This window comes from Lithobates pipiens, unplaced genomic scaffold (assembly GCF_037356315.1).
Source record: "Lithobates pipiens isolate NorthernLeopardFrog02 unplaced genomic scaffold, aLitPip1_a1.2 Scaffold_23, whole genome shotgun sequence".
NCBI lineage: Eukaryota > Metazoa > Chordata > Amphibia > Anura > Ranidae > Lithobates > Lithobates pipiens.
In genome coordinates this window covers 225,513,935-225,538,486 of record NW_027507785.1, presented here as the reverse complement: position 1 = coordinate 225,538,486, position 24,552 = coordinate 225,513,935, and the positions used below count along the sequence as shown (strand labels likewise).

General features: G+C 39.5%; 1 protein-coding gene across 1 annotated transcript in view; it reads left to right on the top strand.

Moving 5' to 3' along the window:
- PLPPR5 (phospholipid phosphatase related 5) overlaps positions 1-24,552 on the top strand; it is a 431,124-nt gene that overhangs the window by 227,190 nt on the left and 179,382 nt on the right. Inside the window, exon 3 of the mRNA XM_077452875.1 lies at positions 574-824. Coding sequence (XP_077309001.1) covers positions 574-824 — 251 coding nt within the window. The remainder of the gene's footprint in view (positions 1-573; positions 825-24,552) is intronic.

The following is a 24,552-nucleotide window of genomic DNA, read 5'->3' as shown; positions in this document are numbered from 1 at the left end:
AATGTCTTGTATCTGAGTTGCTTCTACTGGACTCTCTGAAGTGCTGCTCCAGTGCTATCACAATTGTCATATACCATCCCCATGATAAACCCCTGATACAGCTCACTGGAAGAACTTTTGGCAGAAGTGCCCCATTCTCCTTTTTTTTCTCAGTCTCTGGGCTAATACTGCAATAAATGGAAGCACTGAGTACTGAGCCCAGCCCCATACAACTTTCATACAGTTTGAAAGGCTTCCAGGAGTGGGGCTGGCTGGTATCCCAGTGCCCTTTAGCTGCAGCTAAATGCCGGAGACTCAGGCTCAGGGCTAAATGCCCAGTATGCATGAGGTCCTATTCAATTTCCTGCTTTTGTCACTGGGGCAGATAGTGATGGGGAATCTCCTCAGTGCAGACACATACAGCAATATAAAACAGAGTTCTACATAAAACAAATATGGGCTGAATATGGGCTTTAACACTTCTGCCTGTAGATACAGTATATTCCATTGTAATTTCTTGCTGGTGTTCTAGTCCAAAATTCCATTCTGTACAATTTACATACTAAAACAATGCTGTATGTATTTGTTTTTCAGGAATTTATACTTTTGGATTATTTGCCACAGACATATTTGTAAATGCTGGACAAGTTGTGACAGGAAACTTGGCTCCACATTTTCTTACAATTTGCAAACCGAACTACACAGCACTTGGTTGCAACCAACTTACACAGTTTATCACTGATGCCAATGCTTGTACTGGAAATCCAGACCTTGTTATCAAGGCAAGGAGAACATTTCCATCCAAAGAAGCAGCTCTCAGTGTATATGGAGCAATGTACTTGGCTGTGAGTATCTCTTGACTTTCACTTACATTTTTGTAGTTCTGCTATAGTTCTGAGGTCTTGAATCACATTATTTAATATAGTCAATAAGGATAACTAACAAAGAATAGTACTTAATTTAAGATATAAAAAGGGTACTTGCTTTAAAGTGAATCTACAAGCAAAACTGGTAGGGGAGATCCTACAATATATGACACATTTAGCTATATCAATTTTCTGGTCGACCCGCCAGCCCCATGACACAACACTGTCCTGTAGTGATGTAGAGGCTGCTGGAAGGAACTACAGCACACAAAAGGGAACTAAGAAATCTCAGATGTGTTAGATACTGTATGATCTTCAGGGTGCAGTCTGCCAGAGAGTGTAATTTCCAGTTTAAAGTGTGCAGTTTATGCTTAATAATTGTGTATTTATTACTGAAGGTTGCGCTCAAAAAATATAGGGTCTGCTGCACTAAAAAATCCCTGGGGTACTGGGATCCAAAATAATTTTGAAAAATAAATAGTGCGCTGTCTGAAATTTAAATTTCAAAATGTATGTGTTGTAAGTAAAATGCCCACTCAAAGTGTCCATCCATATCCTTGGTGTTAAAGTGTCTTCATGCAAAACCAATTAAAAGTGCCAGTGCTCCACCACTGTGTCCTGAATGAAACAAATGGCTGCTTACCAGAGGCTCAAATCCGCAAGGGATCTTATGCACTTATATGTCCTGATGGAATGGATGCTGCTCCTTATGGACATCTCACCAGGATATTAGAGTTATAACAGGCTCTCAGTTCATAGATGTTAGAAGTTAATATGAAGAAAATAACTCATAGTGCGTTATCCTTTAAAAAGCCGAAGTGTTTAATAAAAATTGCACCAGTATTTAGTGTTGCATATGCAATATTGTTATTGAATTGTATATTTGTAAGGTTGATTGTTGCATTTTTTTTAAGGTATACAGTGCCTTGTAAAAGTATTCACACCCCTTGAATTTTTCCACATTTTGTCATGTTACAACCAAAAACATAAATGTATTTTGTTGGGATTTTTTGTAATAGATCAACACAAGGTGGTACATAATTGTGACATGATAGGAAAATAATAAATTTTTTTCACATTTTTTTACAAATAAATATGTGAAAAGAGTGGCGTGCATTTGTATTCCACTCCCCTGAGTCAATACTTTGTAAAATCACCTTTCACTGCAATTATGGCTGCGAGTCTTTTTGGATGTCTCTACCAACTTTGCACATCTAGAGAGTGAATTTTTTTGCACATTCTTATTTGCAAAATAGTTCAAGCTCCGTCAGATTGGATGGAAAGCATCTGTAAACAGCAATTTTCAAGTCTTGCCACAGATTCTCAATTGGATTCAGGTCTGGACTTTGACTGGGCCATTCTAACACATGAATATGCTTTGATCTAAACCATTCCATTGTAGCTCTGGCTGTATATTTAGGGTTGTTGTCCTACTGGAAGGTGAACCTCGGCCCCAGTCTCAAGTCTTTTGCAGATTCTAACAGCTTTTTTTCCTGAGATTGCCCTGTATTTGGCTCCATCCATCTTGCCATCAACTCTGACCAGCTTCCCTGTCCCTGCTGAAGAAAAGCATCCCCACAACATGATGCTGCCAACACCATGTTTCACGGTGGGGATGGTTTGTTCAGGGAGATTTGCAGTGTTAGTTTTTCACAATACATAGCGTTTTGCTTTTAGGCTGAAAAGTTCAATTTTGGTCTCAACTGACCAGAGGACCTTCTTCCACATGTTTGCTGTGTCCCCCACATGGTTTCTCGCAAACTGCAAACAGGACTTCTTATGGCTTTCTTTCAACAATGGCTTTCTTCTTGCCACTCTCCCATAAAGGCCAGATTTGTGGAGTGCACGACTGTTAGTTGTCCCGTGGACAGATTCTCCCACCTGAGCTGTGGATCTCTGCAGCTCCCCCAGTTATCATGGACCTCTTGGCTGCTTCTCTGATTAATGCTCCATGAGATGTTCAAGGCTTGGGATATTTTTTTATAACCTAACCCTGCTTTAACTTCTCCACAACTTTATCCCGACCTGTCCAGGTTTGTTCCTTGGCCTTTATGATACTGTTTGTTCACTAAGGTTCTCTAACAAAACTCTGAGCGCATCACAGAATAGCTGTATTTATACTGAGATTAAATTACACACAGGTGAACTCTATTGACATGACTAATAAGGTGACTTGTGAAGGCAATTGGTTCCACTAGTTTTTAGTTAAGGGTATCAGTGTAAAGGGGGCTGAATAAAAATGACCGCCACACTTTTCAAATATTTATTTGTAAAAAAAATGTAACATCATTTATCATTTTCCTTCCACTTCACAATTATGGGCCACTTTGTATTGTTCTATCACATAAATTCCCAAGAAAATACATTTACTTTTTCGGCTGTAACATGACAAAATGTAGAGAATTTTAAGGGGTATGAATACTTTTTCAAGGCACTGTACTGTATTTGTGTTGATGCATATACAGTATATGACACATACGTTTTGAATTTCATTTTCAGACAGTGCACTATTTATTTTTCACTATGTTTAATAATTATCTATATATTTTGTAGTGTAGAGCAATGTGTCCAAAAATAGTTGGCATAAGATTGTTCACATGTTTTAAGTAGTGGACAATGAGAAAATATATTTCTTCTCTACATTTTCTATATGCTGTTTATTTTAAAAACCTGTGAAACTGCATTAATGTACAAATTTCACGCATTCACATAGCTCCCAAGGGTGTAAGTTTTCCATTAATGACATGTTTTTCCAATTTCTTCATTAATTACACCGGTTAAAAAGCTTAAGCTGAGCATTTGTTAAAAAAATACAAGCAGAGGACACATTCAATGAAAAATGCATACCAATCCAATCATAAGAACCAGAGCTAATGTCCTCTATTTTGAAATCTCATGCCCTAATGTAAAGGTTGAGCATAAAGTTCACACATCGAAAAGGTAAAATCATAAAAATTGCCCAAACCCATGCTAAATTATTATTAAATCTCTACTGTATCTAGCATATTTGTCACCCAGAGCAATTTTTATTTTAACCACCCCCGCTTTAAAAGAAAACAAAATCAGTAGCAATCATGAAATGAAACAAATATTAATAATGGCTAAAAAAGAAAAAAAGATGCACAACGGTAAAAATTTTGTGCTTCTTACTTTGGTGGCCACTGAAGTTCCTTCTTTATATTGGTAGTCATTATAGTGTAGTGGTGTATTTAGTGTAGTGGTCCCATTGGTGACCAATGGGAGAACAAGCCCTTATGTTAATGGTCAGTGGAAGAAGGACACTCTTATGCTGTTGACCAGTTGGAAAGCTTCCATATTACACACAGCTAAGAATATAATTTCTATCAGTGGTTACTTGGAGTTACAAATTCTTCAATGCTCACAAAACCCCTAGAAACCTTCAAAAGAACCCCAGGGTTGCATAGAATCCTGGTTGAGAAACCCTGACTTAAACTAAGACTTCACCTAGATAATAAACACCATACATTACCAGAATTTTCGATTTTGCTCAATTGTATGTTCCTAAGCAAAGATGGACTATCCAAAAGTCAGCATTTGCAAAAGCTGAGGCCTACTCTCATGAGCTTGGACCTCGTTATAGGTCACTTCAAGTACCAAGCACTGCCGCCTTGGAAAAGGGGAAAGGGATATATGTCTATTCACCTCATGCCATGGAAGTATGCAGAGATGGATAGTTTGTCTAAAGGCACTAAGCAATAATAGGGGATTTCAAAGGTGGGGGCACACCATTTCCTTTGACAAATTATCTGCTGACTTTGCAAGCCAATTGCTTGATTCAGCAGCATATAGACTAAAAGTTTTTTCGGGAGCAGTGACTTTAATAATGCTTAAAGTGAAAAAATAAAAGTGACATATTCCTTTTCGTACTTGGGGGGTGTCTATAGTATGCCTGTAAAGTGGTGCATGTTTCCCATGTTTAGAACAGTCCGAGAGCAAAATTACATTTCAAATGGAAAAAAAGTCATTTAAAAGTTCTATTAAGTCAATATTAATATCCAAGTCAAAAGGCCTGTTTTTGACAGCAATGGCTAGAACTGGCTGTTATTGCTGATAAAAGTGTCAGGTGGAGGGACTGGTCATGCTACGCACACCCTGTGTATTTTAGTGAAGTTTTTTTTGGGTGTACATAGTGCTCCTAAGGGTTAAAATAATTCAATCTATTTAGCTTATGAAGAGGAAGCCAACCTGAGTGGTTTGGCTGAATGTCACAAATTCTCTTTACTCCTCTATGTATTTCTTTTTTCATTGATTGCCCATGCTTTTGCATCTTTTTTCATCATTATTATTATTATTATTATTACAAAGAATGTATATAGTGCTAACAGTTTGTGCAGCAACTTACAAAGTGAGTGCAGATACTATAGTTACAATACAATTGGAATTGTGGAATTGAAGGGCCCTGCTTATTAGAGCTTACAATCTAAAATGAAGGGTCAAGTGATACAAAACGTAATAACTGTGGGGGAAGAGCTGATGAAAAAAAAAGTGTCAGTTAGGTGGAGTCGGGATAGACTTCTCTAAAGAGATGCGTTTTCAAGGATCACCTAAAGATGGATAGAGTAGGAGAGATTGGATTAAGGAGTTCCAAAGGATGGAAAAGGCTCTGCAGATGTCCTGGAAGTGAGCATGGGAGGAGGTGATGAGGGAGCTAGAGAGCAAGAGGTCTTTGGAAGAGTAAAGAGAACAGGTTTGTTGGTATTTTGAATCAAGGTTAGTAATGTAGCTTTGAGCAGAGTTGTGGATGGCTTTGTAAGTTGTTGTTAGTTGTTAGTATTTAGAATTGTATTCTTTGGGTGAGTGGAAACCAGTGGAGGGATAGGCAGAAAGGGGAAGGAAACACTGAATGGTTGATAAGGTGGATTAGTCTGGAAGCAGCATTTATAAAAACAAAACAAAAAAAACAAGATAACCAAGAAGAGGCATATTTTGAAGATGTTGCAGAGGTTGTGGCAGTAAGATTTGGACAGTGATTGGATGTGGGGCCAAAAGGAGAGTTCAGAGTCCAGGATTACACCCAACACCCTGGCATGTGAGAAGGTACTGATAGTTGTGCCACCAATTTCACCAGAGATGTCAGGGGAAGAGGCACATGGGGGAAGAAATATTATTATGAGCTCAGTTTTAGATAGCTTGAGTTTAAGGAGGTAGCATGATATCCATACTGATATGTCTGTTAGTAAATTAGTGATGCGTGAGGAAACTAATTCCATTAAAGAACACTTTATTAATACCAAAGGGAAGTAAGGTGAGGGGTAGATGAGGGGTAGAAAGATAGATTTGCATGCCATCAGCAAGGAGTTAGAGTTGTAAGTGGCACTGAAAGTATGGTGAGATAGGTAAAATGAGAACCAATGAAGAGTACAGTCATGGAGCCCAGGGGAGGGGAGTTTTTTGAGGTGAAGGGGGTGGTCATGGTCAACTATGTCATGGGCAGCAGAGAGGTCCAAGTGCAAGTGTAAGAATACAATGACCTTTGGTTTTAGCCATTAGTAAATTGTTGGTAAGTTTTAGAAGAGCAGTTTCTGTGGAGTGTTGCAGGCTAAATTCAGACTGAAGGGGATAAAAAGGTTAACTTCAATGAGGTGATAGCTCAGGCACGTGTTGACTAGACATTCAAGGAGTTTGGAGGCAAAGCAGGTAAAATAGCAAGGAGATGGGTCTTAGGCTGCTAAGATTGGTGGGATTCAGCAAGGGCTTTTTAAGTATGGGAGTGACTAGTACCTGTTTTAGAGGGTTGTGGAAGATGTGAGTTGAGGATGTGAGTTTTAGAGTGTAGGACAGAGTAAGCGGGTGCCTGTAGTAATGAAATAGGGTCCATGGGGCAGGTGATTAGGCAGGAATTAGGGGAATGGTTGCTAACTTCTCTATAATAGCAGGGTTAAACAAAGTATTCAATCTGCAGGTGGACATGGAATGTTAGGTGAGATATCTGTACAGTAAAGACATCATCATGAATTGTATTAATCTTATTTTTTAAGTGATTTGGCAGTGAAGGACAAAGTAGAGAATTAAAGGCAAAAAATAATTGACAGGGATTGCGTAAAAGGGTGTTAATGAGCGTGTTACAATGTGTCTGTTTGACAGTGTGCAGACAGGAATTGTAATTTTGGAGGGCAGATTTACTGGGTGAAGTCTTTCTGGGACTTAGTTTTACACCACAGATGCTCAAGAATTCAGCGAAATCTTTTGAGCCTTCTGGTTTTGTTTGTTTGCTAGAGCTGTAGCGGTCTGGGCCTGATTCTATGTGTAGTGAGGGGGGCAAGTGTGTCCAGGGAGGATATAGTTATATATAAATATTAGGGATGGTCTTGTTTCCACTATATATATGGTGATATTTGTCCTTGCAATTTGTAGTTTCACCTTTTGCTGTATTTTTGGGATGAATTGTTTTGTTATTTTCACTTCACTAAATCATACATACTTTACATCTATTATAAACAGCTATTATAAAGTTCTATGTGCTTCACACATGGACCATAGGGATTAATATTAATAGGACCTGAAAACGGACATCTCTAAAACAGCTATATCCATTTTAATCTGTGGCGCTTCCTAGCTTTCTAAACATTACTTTTTAAGTGAGTAACAGTATGCAGGAGCTTTATCTCCTTACACCTCCGGACCATAAGTACATTTGTAGTATCTGCTAGACATTGAGTGCTAATGCTTATATTACTGTCATTTTTTTACCCAAACTCCTTTTCCAGCTATCTTTCCCCTAAGTATAGGAAAGCATAGACCTTATTACTCCTTAGCACTGACCACAATACACCCGTGTCATTGTATAATTTAGACTTTGAATGCCAAAACAAAATGTATGTGAACACTAACTGTAAAATGCAAACCATACAGTTTTACACTACTTAGTTATAGTTATCTTTCAATTAAAAACTCAAATAAATAAATAATGTAATAGCATTTTTACCTACTGTGTCTATGGGAGAGGAAGTGAAGGTTAAGCTCCTTTATAGGACACAGGTGGAAAAAACCTGACTGGGGATATAAGCATCCTTTATGCTAACTAAAATGAAAAAAAGGTTTGCTGTCATCTGTACTTTAAAATCAAGCCTTTGCCTTACCCATCCCCCCAAATTTTTGAGATGGGAACCAAGGACACCTTTTAGCATAAGTATGTAGGCATAGGAAACACCCCCTGCCACGCCCCTTAAAGTGGAGTTCCAGCTGTTTTTGTGTTTATTAAACGTCAGCTGCCTTTTAATAAATGCACACTCCCCTGTCCCACAGTCCAATGATGCAGCCACCTGAACCATCACTTCTCTCCCTTGCATCTCCGCGGCACCGGCATTGCAAATGAGTGACAGCTTGCGACTTCACAGCCCGCGCGAGTTGTGCTGGGCATGCGCGAGTTGCACTGCGCCTCCTTAATGCCCGGGCAATCTTCTGAAACCTGTGACATGTCCCCGAAGATTGTAGGGAGAAAGGGGGAGAGGAGAACTTCCACTCGAGCCACCTAGGAGGCCCGAGTGGAAGTGGGAGCAGGTACCTGTCAAAACTAGTCAAATGTCATGCTGAATGTGGCATATAAGGTGGTAAGGAATGCTTAAACAGAGCTTCCACTTTTGGGTGGAATTCCGCTTTAAAGAAGAATTCTACACAAAAAAAGAATAGTTAAACCCACGTCCTTTATTTTTATTTTTTTACCACCACTATTCCCTTATAACAAAAATACAGATATCTTATTTCAATAGTTCAACTATTTTGTTTGTATACTTTTTGTCAATTTATAGTCCATGAAAAGCTTTGAGCAATTGAGGCTGCAATCTTTTGTGTCAACTGTATTTTCACATGTTGCATTTACATACATTTTTGTTATTATGTGCTTAGTCTTTACAGATATCCCAATTTTTTTGCAATTAGCTCTGAGTTCTACATTCCCATGTTCATGTTTTATGAACTTATGTATTGTGATGTATATGTTCCATCATATGTATCCCTGCAATTAATCACGATGTAATATTATGTTTTACTATCTGCCATTGAGGCTATTTAACCACTTGCTTACTGGACACTTAAACCCCCCTCCTAGCCAGACCAATTTTCAGCTTTCAGCACTGTCACACTTTGACAGTTGCACGATCATACAACACTGTACTCAAATGAATTTTTTATCATTTTTTTCCCACAAATAGAGATTCCCTTTGGTGGTATTTGATCACCTCTGCGGTTTTTACTTTTTATTAAAAAAATATAAAAAGACTGAATTAAAACTTTTTTTTAAAATATATTTTGTTATAAAATTTTAAAACATGTAATTTTTTTCCTTCATTGATGTAAGCTGATGAGGCAGCACTGATGGGCACCGATAGATGGTAGTGATGGCCAATGATGGGTGGCAGTGATGGCCACTGATGGGTGGCAATAATAGGCACTGATCAGTTACACTGATTGGCACCAGTGGTGGGCATTGATAGGTGGGCATTGATAGGTGGCACTTGTGGGCATTGATAGGTGTCACTCATGGGCATTGATAGGTGGTACTGGTGGGTACTGTGGGCACTGGCAGGTGGCACTGGCAGGGGGTACTGGCAGGGGGTACTGGTGTGCACAGATGAGGCATAATTACCTCTTCCTCTTTGGGACTGATGTCCCTTGCAGATGCAGATGAAGAGAAAAAAAAAAGATTAACAAGCTTTTGTTTACATTATGTGATCAGAATATAAAACCAAGGGAACACTGCACTGCCTGAAAATTAAAATGAATAGAATAGAGCAGCTAACACAGCAACTAGATAAGTTTGTTTCAAAAGTGGATAGGTATATAAAGTGTAGTGCTACACTTTATATACCTATCTACATTATGTGATCAGCTGGCATTAGCTGACAGCTGATCACATGGTAAGGGGCTGGGACTGGCCCCTTACTCGGATGGATGATCACCCGAGTCTCAGTGATTCGGTGATCACAGTGCGCTCCGTGTGCGTCCTGCAGGGTGCACGCAGGGAGCGTGCACAGGGGAGGCCATCATATGACGGCCTCCTGGAAATTCAGGTCCAGTGGCTGTCATCCGGCTATAGAGTGGATATCAAGTAGTTAATAAACACTTTGCTTTCATCATCCTTCTGATGTTTAAGTACTACTACTATGTTACATCATACCAATTGTTCGTTGCACACCTTATCTAAGGTCCCAAACCTCTTCTTTTCCTATATAGTTAGGGATGGAGGCGCATCTAGTTATGTGCCTCATTTAAAGTCCCAAATAATCCCCTCCCCTTCACTATTCCTTTATATTGGTTTTTGATAATTACAAATGCATTTAGAAATTGGATGAAAGGTTTAGCACTGGGAAACACTTTTTGAAAGATAAAAAGTGTATTTTATATACAACTATGAAGAACAGACCAAATTGAGGGACAAATGAGGAGGAAAAGAGGGACAGATCAGGCACAATCCCTTTAAATCGGAGACAGTTGGGATCTTTAGACAACCCTCTTGTCCCACCTCAACCAAAGTGACCACAATTGCAAATGCCAACGTTCCATTCCCAATGCCATGTTTCCTTTTAAGATCCAAGCAAGAAAATACTGTGTAAGCGCCAGATTAACATGGTCAGGACTCACATAGGGCTAAGAACCCACCCTCGACCCCAATTAACAGTGCTCTGTCCTGGAAATTGCATACTCAGGAACTCAGTGCTTCATTGGTGTTAGTAACAGAGGGACAAGATATTGCATGGCACTTTGCTTATTTTCACCTGCAGGACTACTTGCAAAGGAAATTTGCTAAAGGCTTGTCTCCCCAAATTAGTATACTCGGTGACAAGGTTCTGCTTACATAGAGGGCATTACTTGTTTTTTAGGTTTGGTTTTGGTTACAGCTAGAAAAAGTTTTCCATTTATTTAAAAATTGATTCAAACAATAAAAAATACAGAGGTTGGCACTGCTGATGTTCTTCTAACATATCTTAGTTGCCTATCATGCTTAGGTTCCCCAATTTTCAAGCCAACCACTTTGGAACAAGCATACAGCAAATGAACCAGAACTCCTGATCAGCACATTTGTAGGAGGTCTGTTTGCCAAGCGAATTTTTTTAAAAAAAAAGAAGGCCAGTATGACAGCCGGGTAACTAGCATTGTCATAGGTAGATCACCAGTGGCGGACACTGTATTTTCTTATAACAGGTTTTCTTTAAGTGCAAAAATAAATTGACTAAAGTACAATGTATAAAAATAGCAAGACATAGATAAATGTACCATTCCTCATTGTGCATTCATTTTACATGAATTCAATCATTTCAACAAATGAAAAAAAAAAAATATGTGCAACATCACTTGGTGTCATATATTAATATGCTTTTAGCATTTACAAAATTAAATAGTTTTAGTTTTTCCGGCAGACAGCGGCTTAGCAGTAAAATGTTTATTGCCTTCAAAAATTTATTTTGAACGCATATAAAGTCAGCAGCACTACCAAGTTGCTCCGTTGGCATTTCTTTCTAATTAGCAGATTCACACAGTGAAGACTTGTGCCAAATGTAATGTTTCATTACGAAAAGTGCAGAGCATGTGAATGTGAGAGGTTTGAGTGACAGGCTTCCAAATTAAGTGACAGCTTTGACTTAAAGCAACTGTAAGGGGATATTTTTCCCAAGATTTACCAAGCTGGAGGCTCTTTGGTTCTCAGAATCATAATGCAGGCAGAGATGATATAATTGTGTAATTATTTGAACACACAGGGGTTATTGTTAAGAGTGTTGATCTTATATTTCAAAATACAAATATTCATTAAACCTGACCGAGCTTGTGACGATCTTGTCCTCAAATTTATTAAAGCTGAACTCCAGGCAAAAATGATTAGGCCAACTCTGCTTAGTGCTTATCCTTGTCAGTATGCTCTTTGCCAATACATTTGCATGCATCACACCTGATTGCTTACTACTGCTGCTCCTCCCTCTCCTAGTCTGAATACTGCTGTTCAGGGGATTACAATGTATTGCTAAGTCAAATTCAGGTACACATTTTTTTGCATTTAAAAATAAATTTGATGCTTTATCAATGAATACATAATTATATTAATATGTGTCTTTTACCAAAAAAGCTTTTATTGAAAACATAAAATATATAGCAGATAAGTGCACAAAAGCGGGCGCAGCCTCTGTGTTAAACATATGGATGAAACAATATATCCGTTCAAGAAAAAATGCACATATAGTAACATAACAACATATATCATTGTGCTGTAGGCAAGTGGTCTCAGAAAATTCAAGTAAATGTGTGTTCTCTCTTTCCGGTATCCATCGACAGGTGGTCTGATGTGTAGTTATTTCTGTAGCAGGTCTTGCAACTATATTCTGGTGTAGGGATCTGAGAAATTGGGATTAGAGGTTAGGGTTAAGAGAGTGATTGGGGGGGTGGGGGAATTTATCATGGAGGGTGAGTAAAGGATATTGGATTGTTTTTTTGTATAATGCTGGAGAGAGTGGTGGAGGGGGGAGGCTCGGGGTGTAACCCAGTTCGCCTCCCCACCACAGCACCCGAGGCCCCTTCAGGTCAGCATCTGCTTGTATTCGTCTTTAGTGGTAAAGTGTTTTTTTTTATCAATAAAGTTTTTTTATGAAAGGAAATTGAAAATATGAAAGACAAATATGTGTCTTTTTTGCAACTTTCTGGAGTTTAGGTTTAAAAAATTTTCACCCAATGGTGCCACTTTCATTTAAAATAAGTAATGCTCTTCATCTCTTTAGACACAATACAGCTACAGACAGACAATACATTCGTTTTGGAGAATTGTCTGTTGCTGGAATTGGGTTTTCCTGGTCTTTAAACTATTGTTTCCCAAAAATAATGTTTGGTACACACTACAAGTTTTTTTTTTTTCGTTCAACACAGCGGTTTTAGAGGAAAAAACTGTCAGCTCCTGTCAGAGCCGCTGTACTAACCATCCAAAGTTAGTACAGAGACCTCCCTTACTGAGCTGTTTTGTTCTGACAGGGGGCGGCCCCCCTGCCAGAACACTCTGACCAGCGTTCTCTGGCTTGATAACGTCCTATTGGATGAAATGTGTCAGGGAGGAGACACTAGTGCTGACGTCAGCTGACGTCACCCATTGTCATATGTTTTTGGCTTTTAATATGCAAATCCAATAAATACAACACTATGAAGAGTTAATTTGGCTCCCGGTGAGCTTTATTGACTACAGCGACATCTAGATGATGTAAGTTGCTGAAACAGCCTTCCCCACAACAGGTGGCAGATCTAAACTGATTGTGTGTTTGCTGCTGTAACAGCAGCTTTTCTGGTGAGTGTCCATTTCACAGGGGTGCAGTGGATGATTCTAGAGCACTGTACTGAATAACCTCTTCACTTTTCAAGTCACCACCAATTTTTTGTGCACACCTTTGCACTGAACTATTGTGTTTTCACTAATACGTTTATATTGCTGATCCTATCATGGGACTCTGATTTAAATCTATATTTCTCCCTGTATTGTTTTTTTATTGTTGATTTTCATTCAACATTGGAATATATATATGAATTTCCCTTTAACATTTTTTTCACTTTAACACTTTTTTGGACTTTATTTCAATGTGCTGTCCATTTATAACACAGTATTCACATTTCATCGCTGTTCATTTACTTTTGGCACTACACACTCTACAAGACTCTGGTCCGGCCGCACCTGGAGTATTCTGTCCAGTTCTGGGCACCAGTCCTCAGGAAAAATGTTCTGGAACTGGAGAGAGTCCAGATAAGGGCTACAAAATGAATAAAGGCACTGGAGGACCATAGTTATGAGGAAAGATTAGGTGCACTGAACTTGTTCTTTCTGTAGAAGAGACGCTTGAGAGAGGATATGATTTTAATGTAGAAATACCGTACTGGTGACCCCACAATAGGGATAAAACGTTTATGTGTAAAGGAATTTAATAAGACATGAGGGAATTCACTAAAATTAGAACATAAGCAGTTTAACCTTAAACTGTGTAGAGGGTTCTTTACTGTATGATCGGTTCCACTTCCACAGGTGGTGGTTTCAGCGGGGAGCATCAATAATTTCAAAAAACTATTAGATAAGCACCTGCACGAGCACAACATACAGGGATATACAATGTAATACTGACATAAAATCACACATATAAGTTGGACTTAATGGACTTGCGTCTTTTTTCAATCTCACCTTCTGAATAGGTTTCAACCTACTCGCCTTACATGTAACTATGTAATACTTTTTCTTTATTATTAGACGTTTGGTATATTATTATTATTATTATACATTTGGTATATTACTTATCTGTGTCAACTGCCGTCCTACCACAGCGCACAGATACATCTTTTTTAGTTCTCTGCCATTGGCCGAGAGTGCTGATCAGGAGACGGTCGGTTGCTGGTTTTCCATTTTTTTTGAACCGGGCGATGTCTCCCAACATTCGGCCCATGTGTGCCAGGCTTAAGCCTGATGCTAGGTTGTCTGCTGATATGCACACACACAATATGACCATTGTGGTGATGTGTTAATTGTTTAAAAAGGCTGTTTAGCAGGTGGATAAAGCAGGGATATCTGACCACAATCTATACACTTATTCAGTAGGAATACATGATTAAATAAAGTGCAGTGGCTAATTGATAGTCTTAATTAGACCCAAAGTAGTTTTAAGGTGACACATCCCTATGTAGTAGACATGTGCGTCGTCAATAAATTTGTTTCGTTTCATTCGATTCCATTTCGTATTAAAATGAATTCGTATGAAATACGAATTTTCGTTAGGTTCATTAACTTTTCTTAACAATTACGAATGTTCGTTATGATGAATTTATCATTATGTGGAGCTCCCACCATCCCTGTGCTGTGCTGACTTCCTGGGTTTTTAACTTTTAGGTTTGTTAACTTTTCGTAACAATTACGAATGTCTGTTATGATTAATTTATCATTATGAGGGGCTCCCACCATCCCTGTGCTGACTTGGGTTTTTTAACTTCATCATAACGAATAATCGTAATTAACGAACATTCTTATTTTGTCAGATTCTGAATATCCCATCGACTACCAGTACCAGTCTCCCACTCCCATATTAAAAAAGGTAATTTTCCCAACCCTCAGCAGACGAAAACCTCTGATTGGTCAACAAAACACCAGTCATATTTCCATTGTAATGGAATTTGGATAAACGAAATTCCGTATTTTGTACAAAATTCAGAAGCATAGACATTTGTATTTCTGATCCTCCCAAATGTACGAATTTTTGATTCGTACAAAACTAATCGCACATGTCTACCATGTGTAGTCATATCAAAAATGTAAGTTAGTAGCCTGGGATTTTTAATTGGCACCAAGGATAACTGAATTAAAATTCACAATATTTATTAATACAATTTCTTTAAAGAGACAATAGTCAGCATTCAGCAATATATTAAAAGACAACAAAGGAAAATATACATAGATTCAAAACCACCATATATATAGTACAGCACATCTTCGATGCTTAAAGTTTACAAAATAAATCCAATGCATTGCAATTGAAAAGTTGTCTTAACCATTTTCCAAACATCATGAATCGCCCTAGCTGTATGTTGGTCTTTTTAATACTGTAGCTTAAGCAGTGGATATTTTTAGCTCTGATCACTGTAATAATGTCACTGGTCCCAAAAAAGTGTCAAAAGTGTCTGATCTGTCCGCCGCAATGTGGCAGTCCTGCTAAAAAATGTCTGATCACCGCCATTACTAGTAAAAAAAATAATAATAAAAATGCCATTTTGTAGACGCTATAATTTTTGTGCAAACCAATCAATATACACGTATTTTGATATTTTTTAACAAAAATATGGATAAGAATACATATTGGCCTAAACTGATGAAAAAATTTGTTTTTTTGTGATATTTATTATCGCAAAAAATATTGTTTTGTTTAGTGCCAAAAAAAGAAAAAACACAGACTACTCAGGATTCTGTTCCAACCCCTTTGTCATTGAGAGAGGAACCCCATAGCGATCCCTCCACACTTCTTACTCATTTTGCAATGCAAGGCCTCTCAATTCATTTGGAGAAGACTCAGACCCCATCTGCCAAAACCCACCTTATATGCTTCCCACATCTGAGGAGAACTTAGTGTACCAAATTTCACAAAATACTACTACGCTACTCAACTAGCACAGTTGCGCAAATACCATGCCACCAAGAAACCCCGATATGGGTCGCACTAGAGGCGGTCGACTGCGACCCTCTCTCCACTGCAAATCTCCTCTGGCTAACCCCTTCTTAATGTCAGACAATCACAAATCCTATCATTAAACACAACCTCACTATTTGAGACAGGCTAAAAACTTGCTTTGGTCTCAAATCTCAGCACAATCCTCTCCTTGAAACCAATAACAAAGTCCTCACCAGATAGAATCTGGTGCCTGCCAGAATATCTAAATTCCTAAGCCAATATGCCACCCATTACTTCTGAGGCTACACTGCCCCGGGCACACATGTACACATCTGGTGGGAATGCCCTATAGCCCGCTCCTTTTGGTGGGAAGTATTCAAAATCCTCTCCACCATATTCAATACTACCTTAACACCTGATCTGACCATAGTGCTCCTGAATAGCAAACCGCAGGCCTTAACTCACCGTCAATTCAAACCCATGCTCTTTGTAACCACTGCCGCAAAACAAACCATAGCGAAAGCATGGAAATCCGCTTCACTTTGCACAGTATCAGTGAAAATAAGAGTAACACAGGCAATGATTCACGCAAAAACTGAAGCAGTCCTTCCTGATAAAGTGTCCAAATTTGAATCACTGTGGAACCCGTGGATCAGACACTACCTCCAGGCTTTGACAGCTCACTACTATTACCTTGAAGGTGAACATCAGCCATCACATCATCCCCCTACCCCCCACATCAAATCCTTACCTTCCTCCTTCACCCACCTTTATGCCCAACTTGCATAGGGGAAACTCTGGATAGTTTGGATTACTGATCCTTCCCCCAGGAAACGCCAAGCCACATTGCCGGAACTTGGCCCTGGAAAAGTTGATTATTTCCCCCAACTATCCCACAGCTACTTGTTCTCTCATCCCAATGATAACTTTGTCCCTTCAATACCCTTGTTTTTCGATTACATTAAACTGTTTTAATTCTCACCGTTCAAAGCCTGTGATAAAACTGCTAGAATGTGTGTTGCATCACCAGTTTTAACAGATACCACTTGCCAATCACTTTTACTTGAGAAGCTTTGTTACCTGTTCTTACACTCATTGTTTTACTACAAATGTTATTGGTGTAAAACTTTTATTGTACTATGTAATACTCAATAAATAGTTGAAAGAAAAACCGCAGAGGTGATAAAATACCACCAAAAGAAAGCTCTATTTGTGGGAAAAAAGGACATCAATTTTGTTTGGGTACAGTGTTGCATGACCACATAATTGTCAGTTAAAGCGACACAGTGCTGAATCGCAAAAAATGGCCTGGTCATTAAGGGGGCAAATCCTTCCGGGTCTGAAGTGGTTAAAAAGTACTTCTTCAGGGGGTTGGTATGATGGTACGATACATAGAATTACTCAGCATAACATGATGTAGGATGGATGCCAGGGGTGGTCACATGACAGCTTCCAATATAGCACAAGGATGTGATAAACTCAATAGACCCAGTGGATCACCTTAAAAAGTCAAATTTTAAAAGTATCAGGACAGGTGGCAAACAAAAAATCCTCCCCAAATGTCAAGATGTAATATAAAAGGCTTCAATGGAGTTAACCCAAATGGTCTCAAGAATGGATCAGAATTCCAGGGGAAAAATTAAAAGATCCTGCAATCAAAGCAACATTGATAGGCATCCAGAATCCAACAGCAATTAGAACTCATGAGAATTGCCCACTGAATCCTTTATAAATGTACCCCATAGTTCTTAAAACCCGAATAAACACAAAGAAAAAAAGCATTGTAAAATGAATGGAAGGTGACAAATGTTTAAACTGGTATTATTAAGGTTAACTCCAGGCAGCATCCACTGTTTTTTATTACTGGTTACTTTAAAGCAGAGAAAATGAAAAATTGTATACTTACCTTTCCGTAATTTTCTTTTTCTGGCGCAACTTCATGGCAGCATACAATGGGTTGTAGCTCTTCCCCTTAACCTGTTAATTATATATTTTAGAGTGACACATCTTACGACATTCTATATAACTATCACCACAAGGGTGAGAATCTGTATGCTTCCATGAATATGCACTAAGAAAAGAATACTATGGAACGGTAAGTATACAATTATCTGTTACCGTGGTGTATCAGGACAGCATACAATGGGAAATAACTCACCAGGCAGGATGTTGCAGAAACAAGAAAACTTTAATGGCCAGAATCGGTAGAACAAGCTTAAACCATAAATCTCTCAAAATTCACTGTTGTCAGCTCTGCCAGATCTATCTTATTTTTTTTTTTTTTTATCTCCAAAGGGATAAAATAATAATATAGACTCAAGTTAATTTTATACTTGTGGAAATTTGAAAAAATGTAAGTGCAATTTAAATGTTAAGAGATCAATAAATTTGTAGCAGTCTGCACAATTGTTTTTTTTTTTTTGCTTCCATCCATGATCCATCCTTTTGGGAACCTGTCTGTCGTAATGCTGAGCCTCGGCAGAAAGATTAAAGATGATATTTATTAAGAAAGCACAATTGTCCCTATTATATTAGCGGGGTCCCCAACAACAGGTGAGAGGACACCCAAGAGGTGTGGTAAAGGGCACTGTAGGTGTGAAGTGCAGTGGAAAAGATCATCATGTATCACCTATGAGAAGAGTTCAAAAATTGTACACCAATTGTATACAGATTGGATGGTGTATGGGACACTATATTTGAAATATATGTTTGACTTTTTTATGAATTTGAGATTTGCCCATTGGTCAAGACTGGATGGGAATTTATATGCATATTTATGGTGGATCACATTTTTCCTGATTTATATTTGTATTTAACTTATGCGATTAATATTGAATTAATCATATTATTATGAGTTTCAGAGTTTTTTATAATTTACAAATGATCACTATTTAAAGTGAAGCTCTGCTTGTCTGCCTCCTCCCCCTCTCCACTGCCACATTTGGCACCTTTTGTGGGGGAGGAGGGAGGGGGTACCTGGTTTTGACAATATGCGGCCTTTCGACGGCCGGGCCTTGGCACTGAGTGGCTGCATATTTCCATGCAATACAGTCGATAGAGCTGTGCCGCGAGAGTGCACCCTGCACACTCCCGGTATAGTTCTAAGTGTCTAATTGAAAACTCTTGCGATCGGGAGCTTTCTGATCATGTGACCACTGTGACATTAAATCACGGCGGTCACATGACCATAAGCCCCACCTACCAGAATTCTAAACCCCTTAAAGGGCCAGCATGTGTCGGCTCTAAGGGGTTAAGACACTCTTCCCTTCTAAGAAAGGATCGAAGGCTAGGAGGGCTTTGAAGGCAGCTATGAATTCCAGTATATTCAATACAATGCCCTGAGCATTGAACTACCATTGACCTTGTAATGCTTGGGCCTCAAAATGTTCTCCCCAGGTCTCCAGGCTGGTATCGGAAGTAACCATTCTCAAGCTGGGTGTAACGATTGGGTTATGTCTCTAAAAGTTCCCCATGTGTATACTACCAAAGAGAATCTTTCATAGCTTTGGAGATCCGAATCGGCTGACACATAGAAACTCCATCCCACTGCCTGAGAATAAAGGTCTGGAAAACTCACGATCTGTAATTCTGAAGGGTGCATAACAACACCTCCCTTTGTTGGACAAGAGCCTCTTGACTGTTAGGAAAGTTGCATTGTCCAGGTAATAACAAACTCCCATTCCTCTCTCCTTTGGGAGCTCTATAATAGGTAGAAGTCATTTTGTAAACACCCAGGGAGTGGGGGACAACCACATGGGCAGGCTTCAACATTAGAAATGATGATGGTGGACTGCAAAGCAGAGGAACTTCTGACAGGCCAGGCGAATAGGGAAACACAGATACGTGTCTGATTTGCAAAGCATCCAGTCTCCTAGATTTATCAAGAGAAGAATTTACTGAAGACTCTCCATCTTGAAGGATTACACATCTATTCTCCTGCTGAGTTTCTTTAAGTCCAAAACTGGATGTAAACATCCCATTTGTTTCTTTTTCTAGAAACTTCTGGGAACTTGGGGCTTTGACTATTGACGTTTTTTTTTTAAGTTGGTCACATGCTTGCTCCTGTCTACCAAAGAAGGGAGCCTGTTTGTTTGGTAATCATTCCTTGAGTTTCCACCAATATCCCACAATAACAGTCATTATTACAAAATGATCTGGAATGTTTTCCAGAAATGTGAATCTGAAATGTGAATGTGAAAAAGCCTCAGTTTGGCTCCCACCGGCACATCCTGAAGAGGTGAACCCTCAAAACGAATTTTGTTGCACCCCTGCAGGGGAAGCTCTAGACTTCTAAAGCCTTAGCAGAAAAAAAATGTGTGTCCTTCCAATTCTCTCTGAAGTCCATTTTTGGCCTGTAGGACCTTGCTTCTTGGTATCTGTCCAGAATGTGATGTTTGAATAATGGACGTCTATGGGCTTTATATTTTTTACCTGATGGAATTTAGCCAGATCTGCTGCCTGTCATCTTTGATATGGCAGAATCCAGCTTACTCCTAAAGAGATTGTTACCATCATAAGGGATGTTACACCAGTAAGTTTGATGCTGCATTCTCAACCAATAGTTTTAGCCATATGGTCAATGGCTGAGACCATCATCCATATGGCTGACTTATGTGACCAATGACAATATTCCCCTTGCTGAACATCTAATCATATCCACCAATGCTTCTGCTATGAAGTCACCTGCCAGCTTTAACTTCTGTAGAGCTGTAATTATCCTGTTACGATCAACCTCCTCCTGAGCTGCTGTTGCTATATTAGCTGCCTAACAGCAGCTAGGTTGATTGCTGGGCTACAGGCACCTCCAGCCACCATGTAAACACATTTTAAATCAAGGTTTAAATCTTGTGATCTAACGCATCCTTGAGTGTGACCGCATCCTCCATAGAGTCCAAAGGGTGAGCTGCTTTGCAAGTTGCATCACAGATGCCTCCACAGTCGAAACAGAAAGAAGCAGAATGACCTTTGGTTCAATCCAGTTCCTCAATGAAAAGAAAGGATTCTGGCTCTTTTCTGAGATTGGGAAAGTATTTCCTGATTTTGCAAGCAGTCTCCTGTACTTCTTCCAAACCAATAGCCTCCTTAACTGCTCTAGCAAAGGCTCTACCAGAGTGAAATAAAAGCCTGCAGCCCCTTTAAGTTCTTAATTTTCTGGCAAACTATCAGATTCTGTTGGACTTGGCTATCTTTGGCTAGATGTATTGGGGAATCACTCCCCCTGACTGAGGGGTCAAGGTTTCCAGCATTGACTCTCTGACAGGTTAGTTTATTAGAATTTTTACATCCCTCACCTGAGCCTCCTTTCCCCTTGTCACTTTATTTAAACAGGACTGACACTACTAGTTTTTTTGTCAAAGACGTAGCTCTGCAAATGATCATGAGGTGAGATATGATGGCAGTGTGAAGGAGCTCCTGCCTGGTGATAGTGGCAATGACATGAGGAAGACTGTGAGCAACTTTACCTAGAGCGTTTGTGCCTTGATGGCAATCTGTGACTAGAATGATTCATTACTTTTGACGCTGAGGATCTTGAGGTCCTTCTAGGGCTGCCATAATATTGTATCAGCATTATGACCATGCATGCTCATTTCTCAATCTTTACAACTCACCTAATCCCTTACCTTGTAGACAGTGGATGGTCTGCAGGGGCAGCAACCTCCATAGACCGTGATGGAATAGCAAGCAGTGCACACCTAAAAACACATAGCCACCAGAATGAGCACAAGTGAGGAGCAGGAAGAAGAAATTAAAGGCACAGCACTGCAGGCATACAACACACACTCCCACATGATGAAGCATTATCATGAAGGAAGTGGTTGGGTGTCACACATGTGCAGTCTGAACTTTTGCCCGTTGCCACCATCTTGGAAAAGGCAAGACAGCCAAAGTGAATTACACAGTCCACAGCTGGAGGATAAAGGAGAAAATGAATTCGAATAGAGAAAAGGGTAAATACTGTACACTGCCATACTTAAAGTGTTACTAATCCCACAACAATAAAATCCATCTGTTGATCCTCCCCTGCTTCCACTGTCCCCAATATATCTGCTGATAGTACAGAGCCTTAGGGGAGGGGGGCAAGCTGCACATGCTCAGTTTGGTGTGTATTGCTAGGGAGTTGTTGCTGTTTTTTTTCTTGGGAGAGTGCATGTGATTAGCCCAGGGACAATCGGCTCTGTCCAGACAGAGAGTCAGGGGTCCTGCAGCCTCATAGGACAGTCAGAGAAGAATGAAAACTCCTCCTACAAGCTTTAACCAGGCACTGATAGAAGTCACAGAACTGCTATATACTGCTGATGAGAAAATGTATGTAGCAGTTTATATTTACTAAAATAATTGTATTTTAATGTTCTGTGTACTGCGGAAGACCTTATATAGTGAATGCAGGGTCCTGGGTTTAGTAACACTTTAAGCTTATTTAAAGCTTACAACCAGCGAATGCCCCCAGACTACCAGCATGTGACTCCCTCCATAAAGCTCATTTAGAAGCTTCACGGGAGAATACTTCAACCCAGGAGATACTAAACCTGGCTGGAGTGATAAAGCATGCTCCACGATCGGGACAGTGTGAAAACAAGTGACCACAAAAAGAAGAATACCGCAGGCTGGATTACTCTCACATTTATAGTTAAACAGTTGTATCAGTTTGGGGGATGAAACTACAACCCATTGTATGCTGCCATGATATGCCAGGAAAATAATTTAGATATACAAATGTTTAGCTGCATGGGAATCAATTTTTATGCTTTTGACTTGCTTTTGTTGAGCAGTTTTCAAGTATTGGGAGTAAAGTGCCAAATTTTTGTTAGGTTGACTTTGGTTGTTTTAGTAAATACATCCTCCCAATCCAAACAAAGGCAAGTAAAAACATTTAAAACACAATTAAAATATTGTAATTTTTTTAATTCAGTAATCTTTTCTCAAAGGTGGCAGGTTTTACTTGGTTTTTGAGAAAGGCAACAAATGATATTCCTTCTGTAGGTAAGGTGGGGCTGATCCAGAATTGTTTTTCTCTTCCCAATATTTTTTCTTGAAGTATTTTCACAAAAGAGAATGCAAAAATTAAGGCAAAGATTGCAGATCTTCCACAATGTAAAGTACATACAGAATGGTTACTGGTCCAAAAATGTTAACGTAAAAAGGCATGGAAAAAAACTAATTCCAAGTAGAAACTGCACAATTGGTTAACCCACGTTCTTCATCAAAACACTAATTGGAACATGGCAAACCACAGGCTTATTGTAAACTAGGAGACAGAGCAACTGCATATTGCACTACCAAACTTAAGATCAATTTGTAGAGAACAATGACTTAAAAATATGCCTGGGATAAACTATAAACATTCGTAGAAGAGGACCTTTACCTCCAGAGTTGATTCTCAATTAAAGCCCTTTTTGTCAATATGCCCCGATGATCACATAAATCAGCTATGTGTGGAAAGCCCTCATTAGACCACCAGCAGGGCTGGTGCTAGACTATTTTGTGCCCTAGATGAGCTACTTGCGCCTACCCCCCTATAAAAAAAAATCTAAATGAATTCAATCATTTTAGCACCAGAACTCCTGCATAACACTAATCTGATTACCTATAGGGGCTTTGTGTGTGTGCATCCATGAAATAGCAAAAGACTTCAGTATCCTATATTTTTTCATAGGCAACGCATTAAAAGCACCTACAGGACAGCAAATCAATGTTATGCAGTAGTTATGATGCTAGAATTATTGCTCTCACTCCGGCATGCTCGGTGATACATAACATGTGTAGGGCAATCGCAGGCACCAAAGCGCATGCATTTTTGTATGTGTGTGTGTGTGTGTGTGTGTGTGTGTGTGTGTGTGTGTGTGTGTGTAGGGGGCTCTTAAATGTTTTTTTTTTTATGTGTCTCTTTAAAAAACAATGTATATATATATATATATATATATATATATATATATATATATTTTTTTTTTTTTATTTATTTTTTTTTTTTTTTACATAACATTTATTGTCATTACATAGGGGACCAAACTCCCCCTATGTGATAGCATATAAGTGACAGGTACTCTTTATTAGACATTCAGGGCATCATCTGCTTCCCCCAGAACAGCTCCTGTAGAACTGCAGTGCCGATCCAGTAAATTATGTCATACATGTCACTTCTTGGTCTTTGCTCAGGAGGGAGGCTCAGGGAACGGCTCCCAACATCCTTCCTAGGGCGCCCCATAACCACACTGGGCCTGCAGGTGGCATAGCGGAGCCCGGTAAACACAGAGACAGAGCCAGGTGGGCAGGAGAGGGGGAGGTGCAGCCAGGTAGGGGAGGATGGAGCCAGGTGGACAGGAGAGGGGGAGGTGCAGCCAGGTGGGGGGTCACACACCAGTGATAAGGTCTGGTCTTCTTATTGAAGCCTTCATCCACAGTGCCCCCCACCACCCGACAAGTTGTTACCTTGGGGAACTGGCACTTTTTTCCTGCTCCCTCCCCATGTCAGGCAGTGGCAGTCTGCGTCAACAGTCCCAAGAGCAGGAGATAGGGTCTCCTACAGGCTGTGAATCACAGCTCATACATGGGAGACCTACTCTAGTTCCTCCCCCATGACAGAT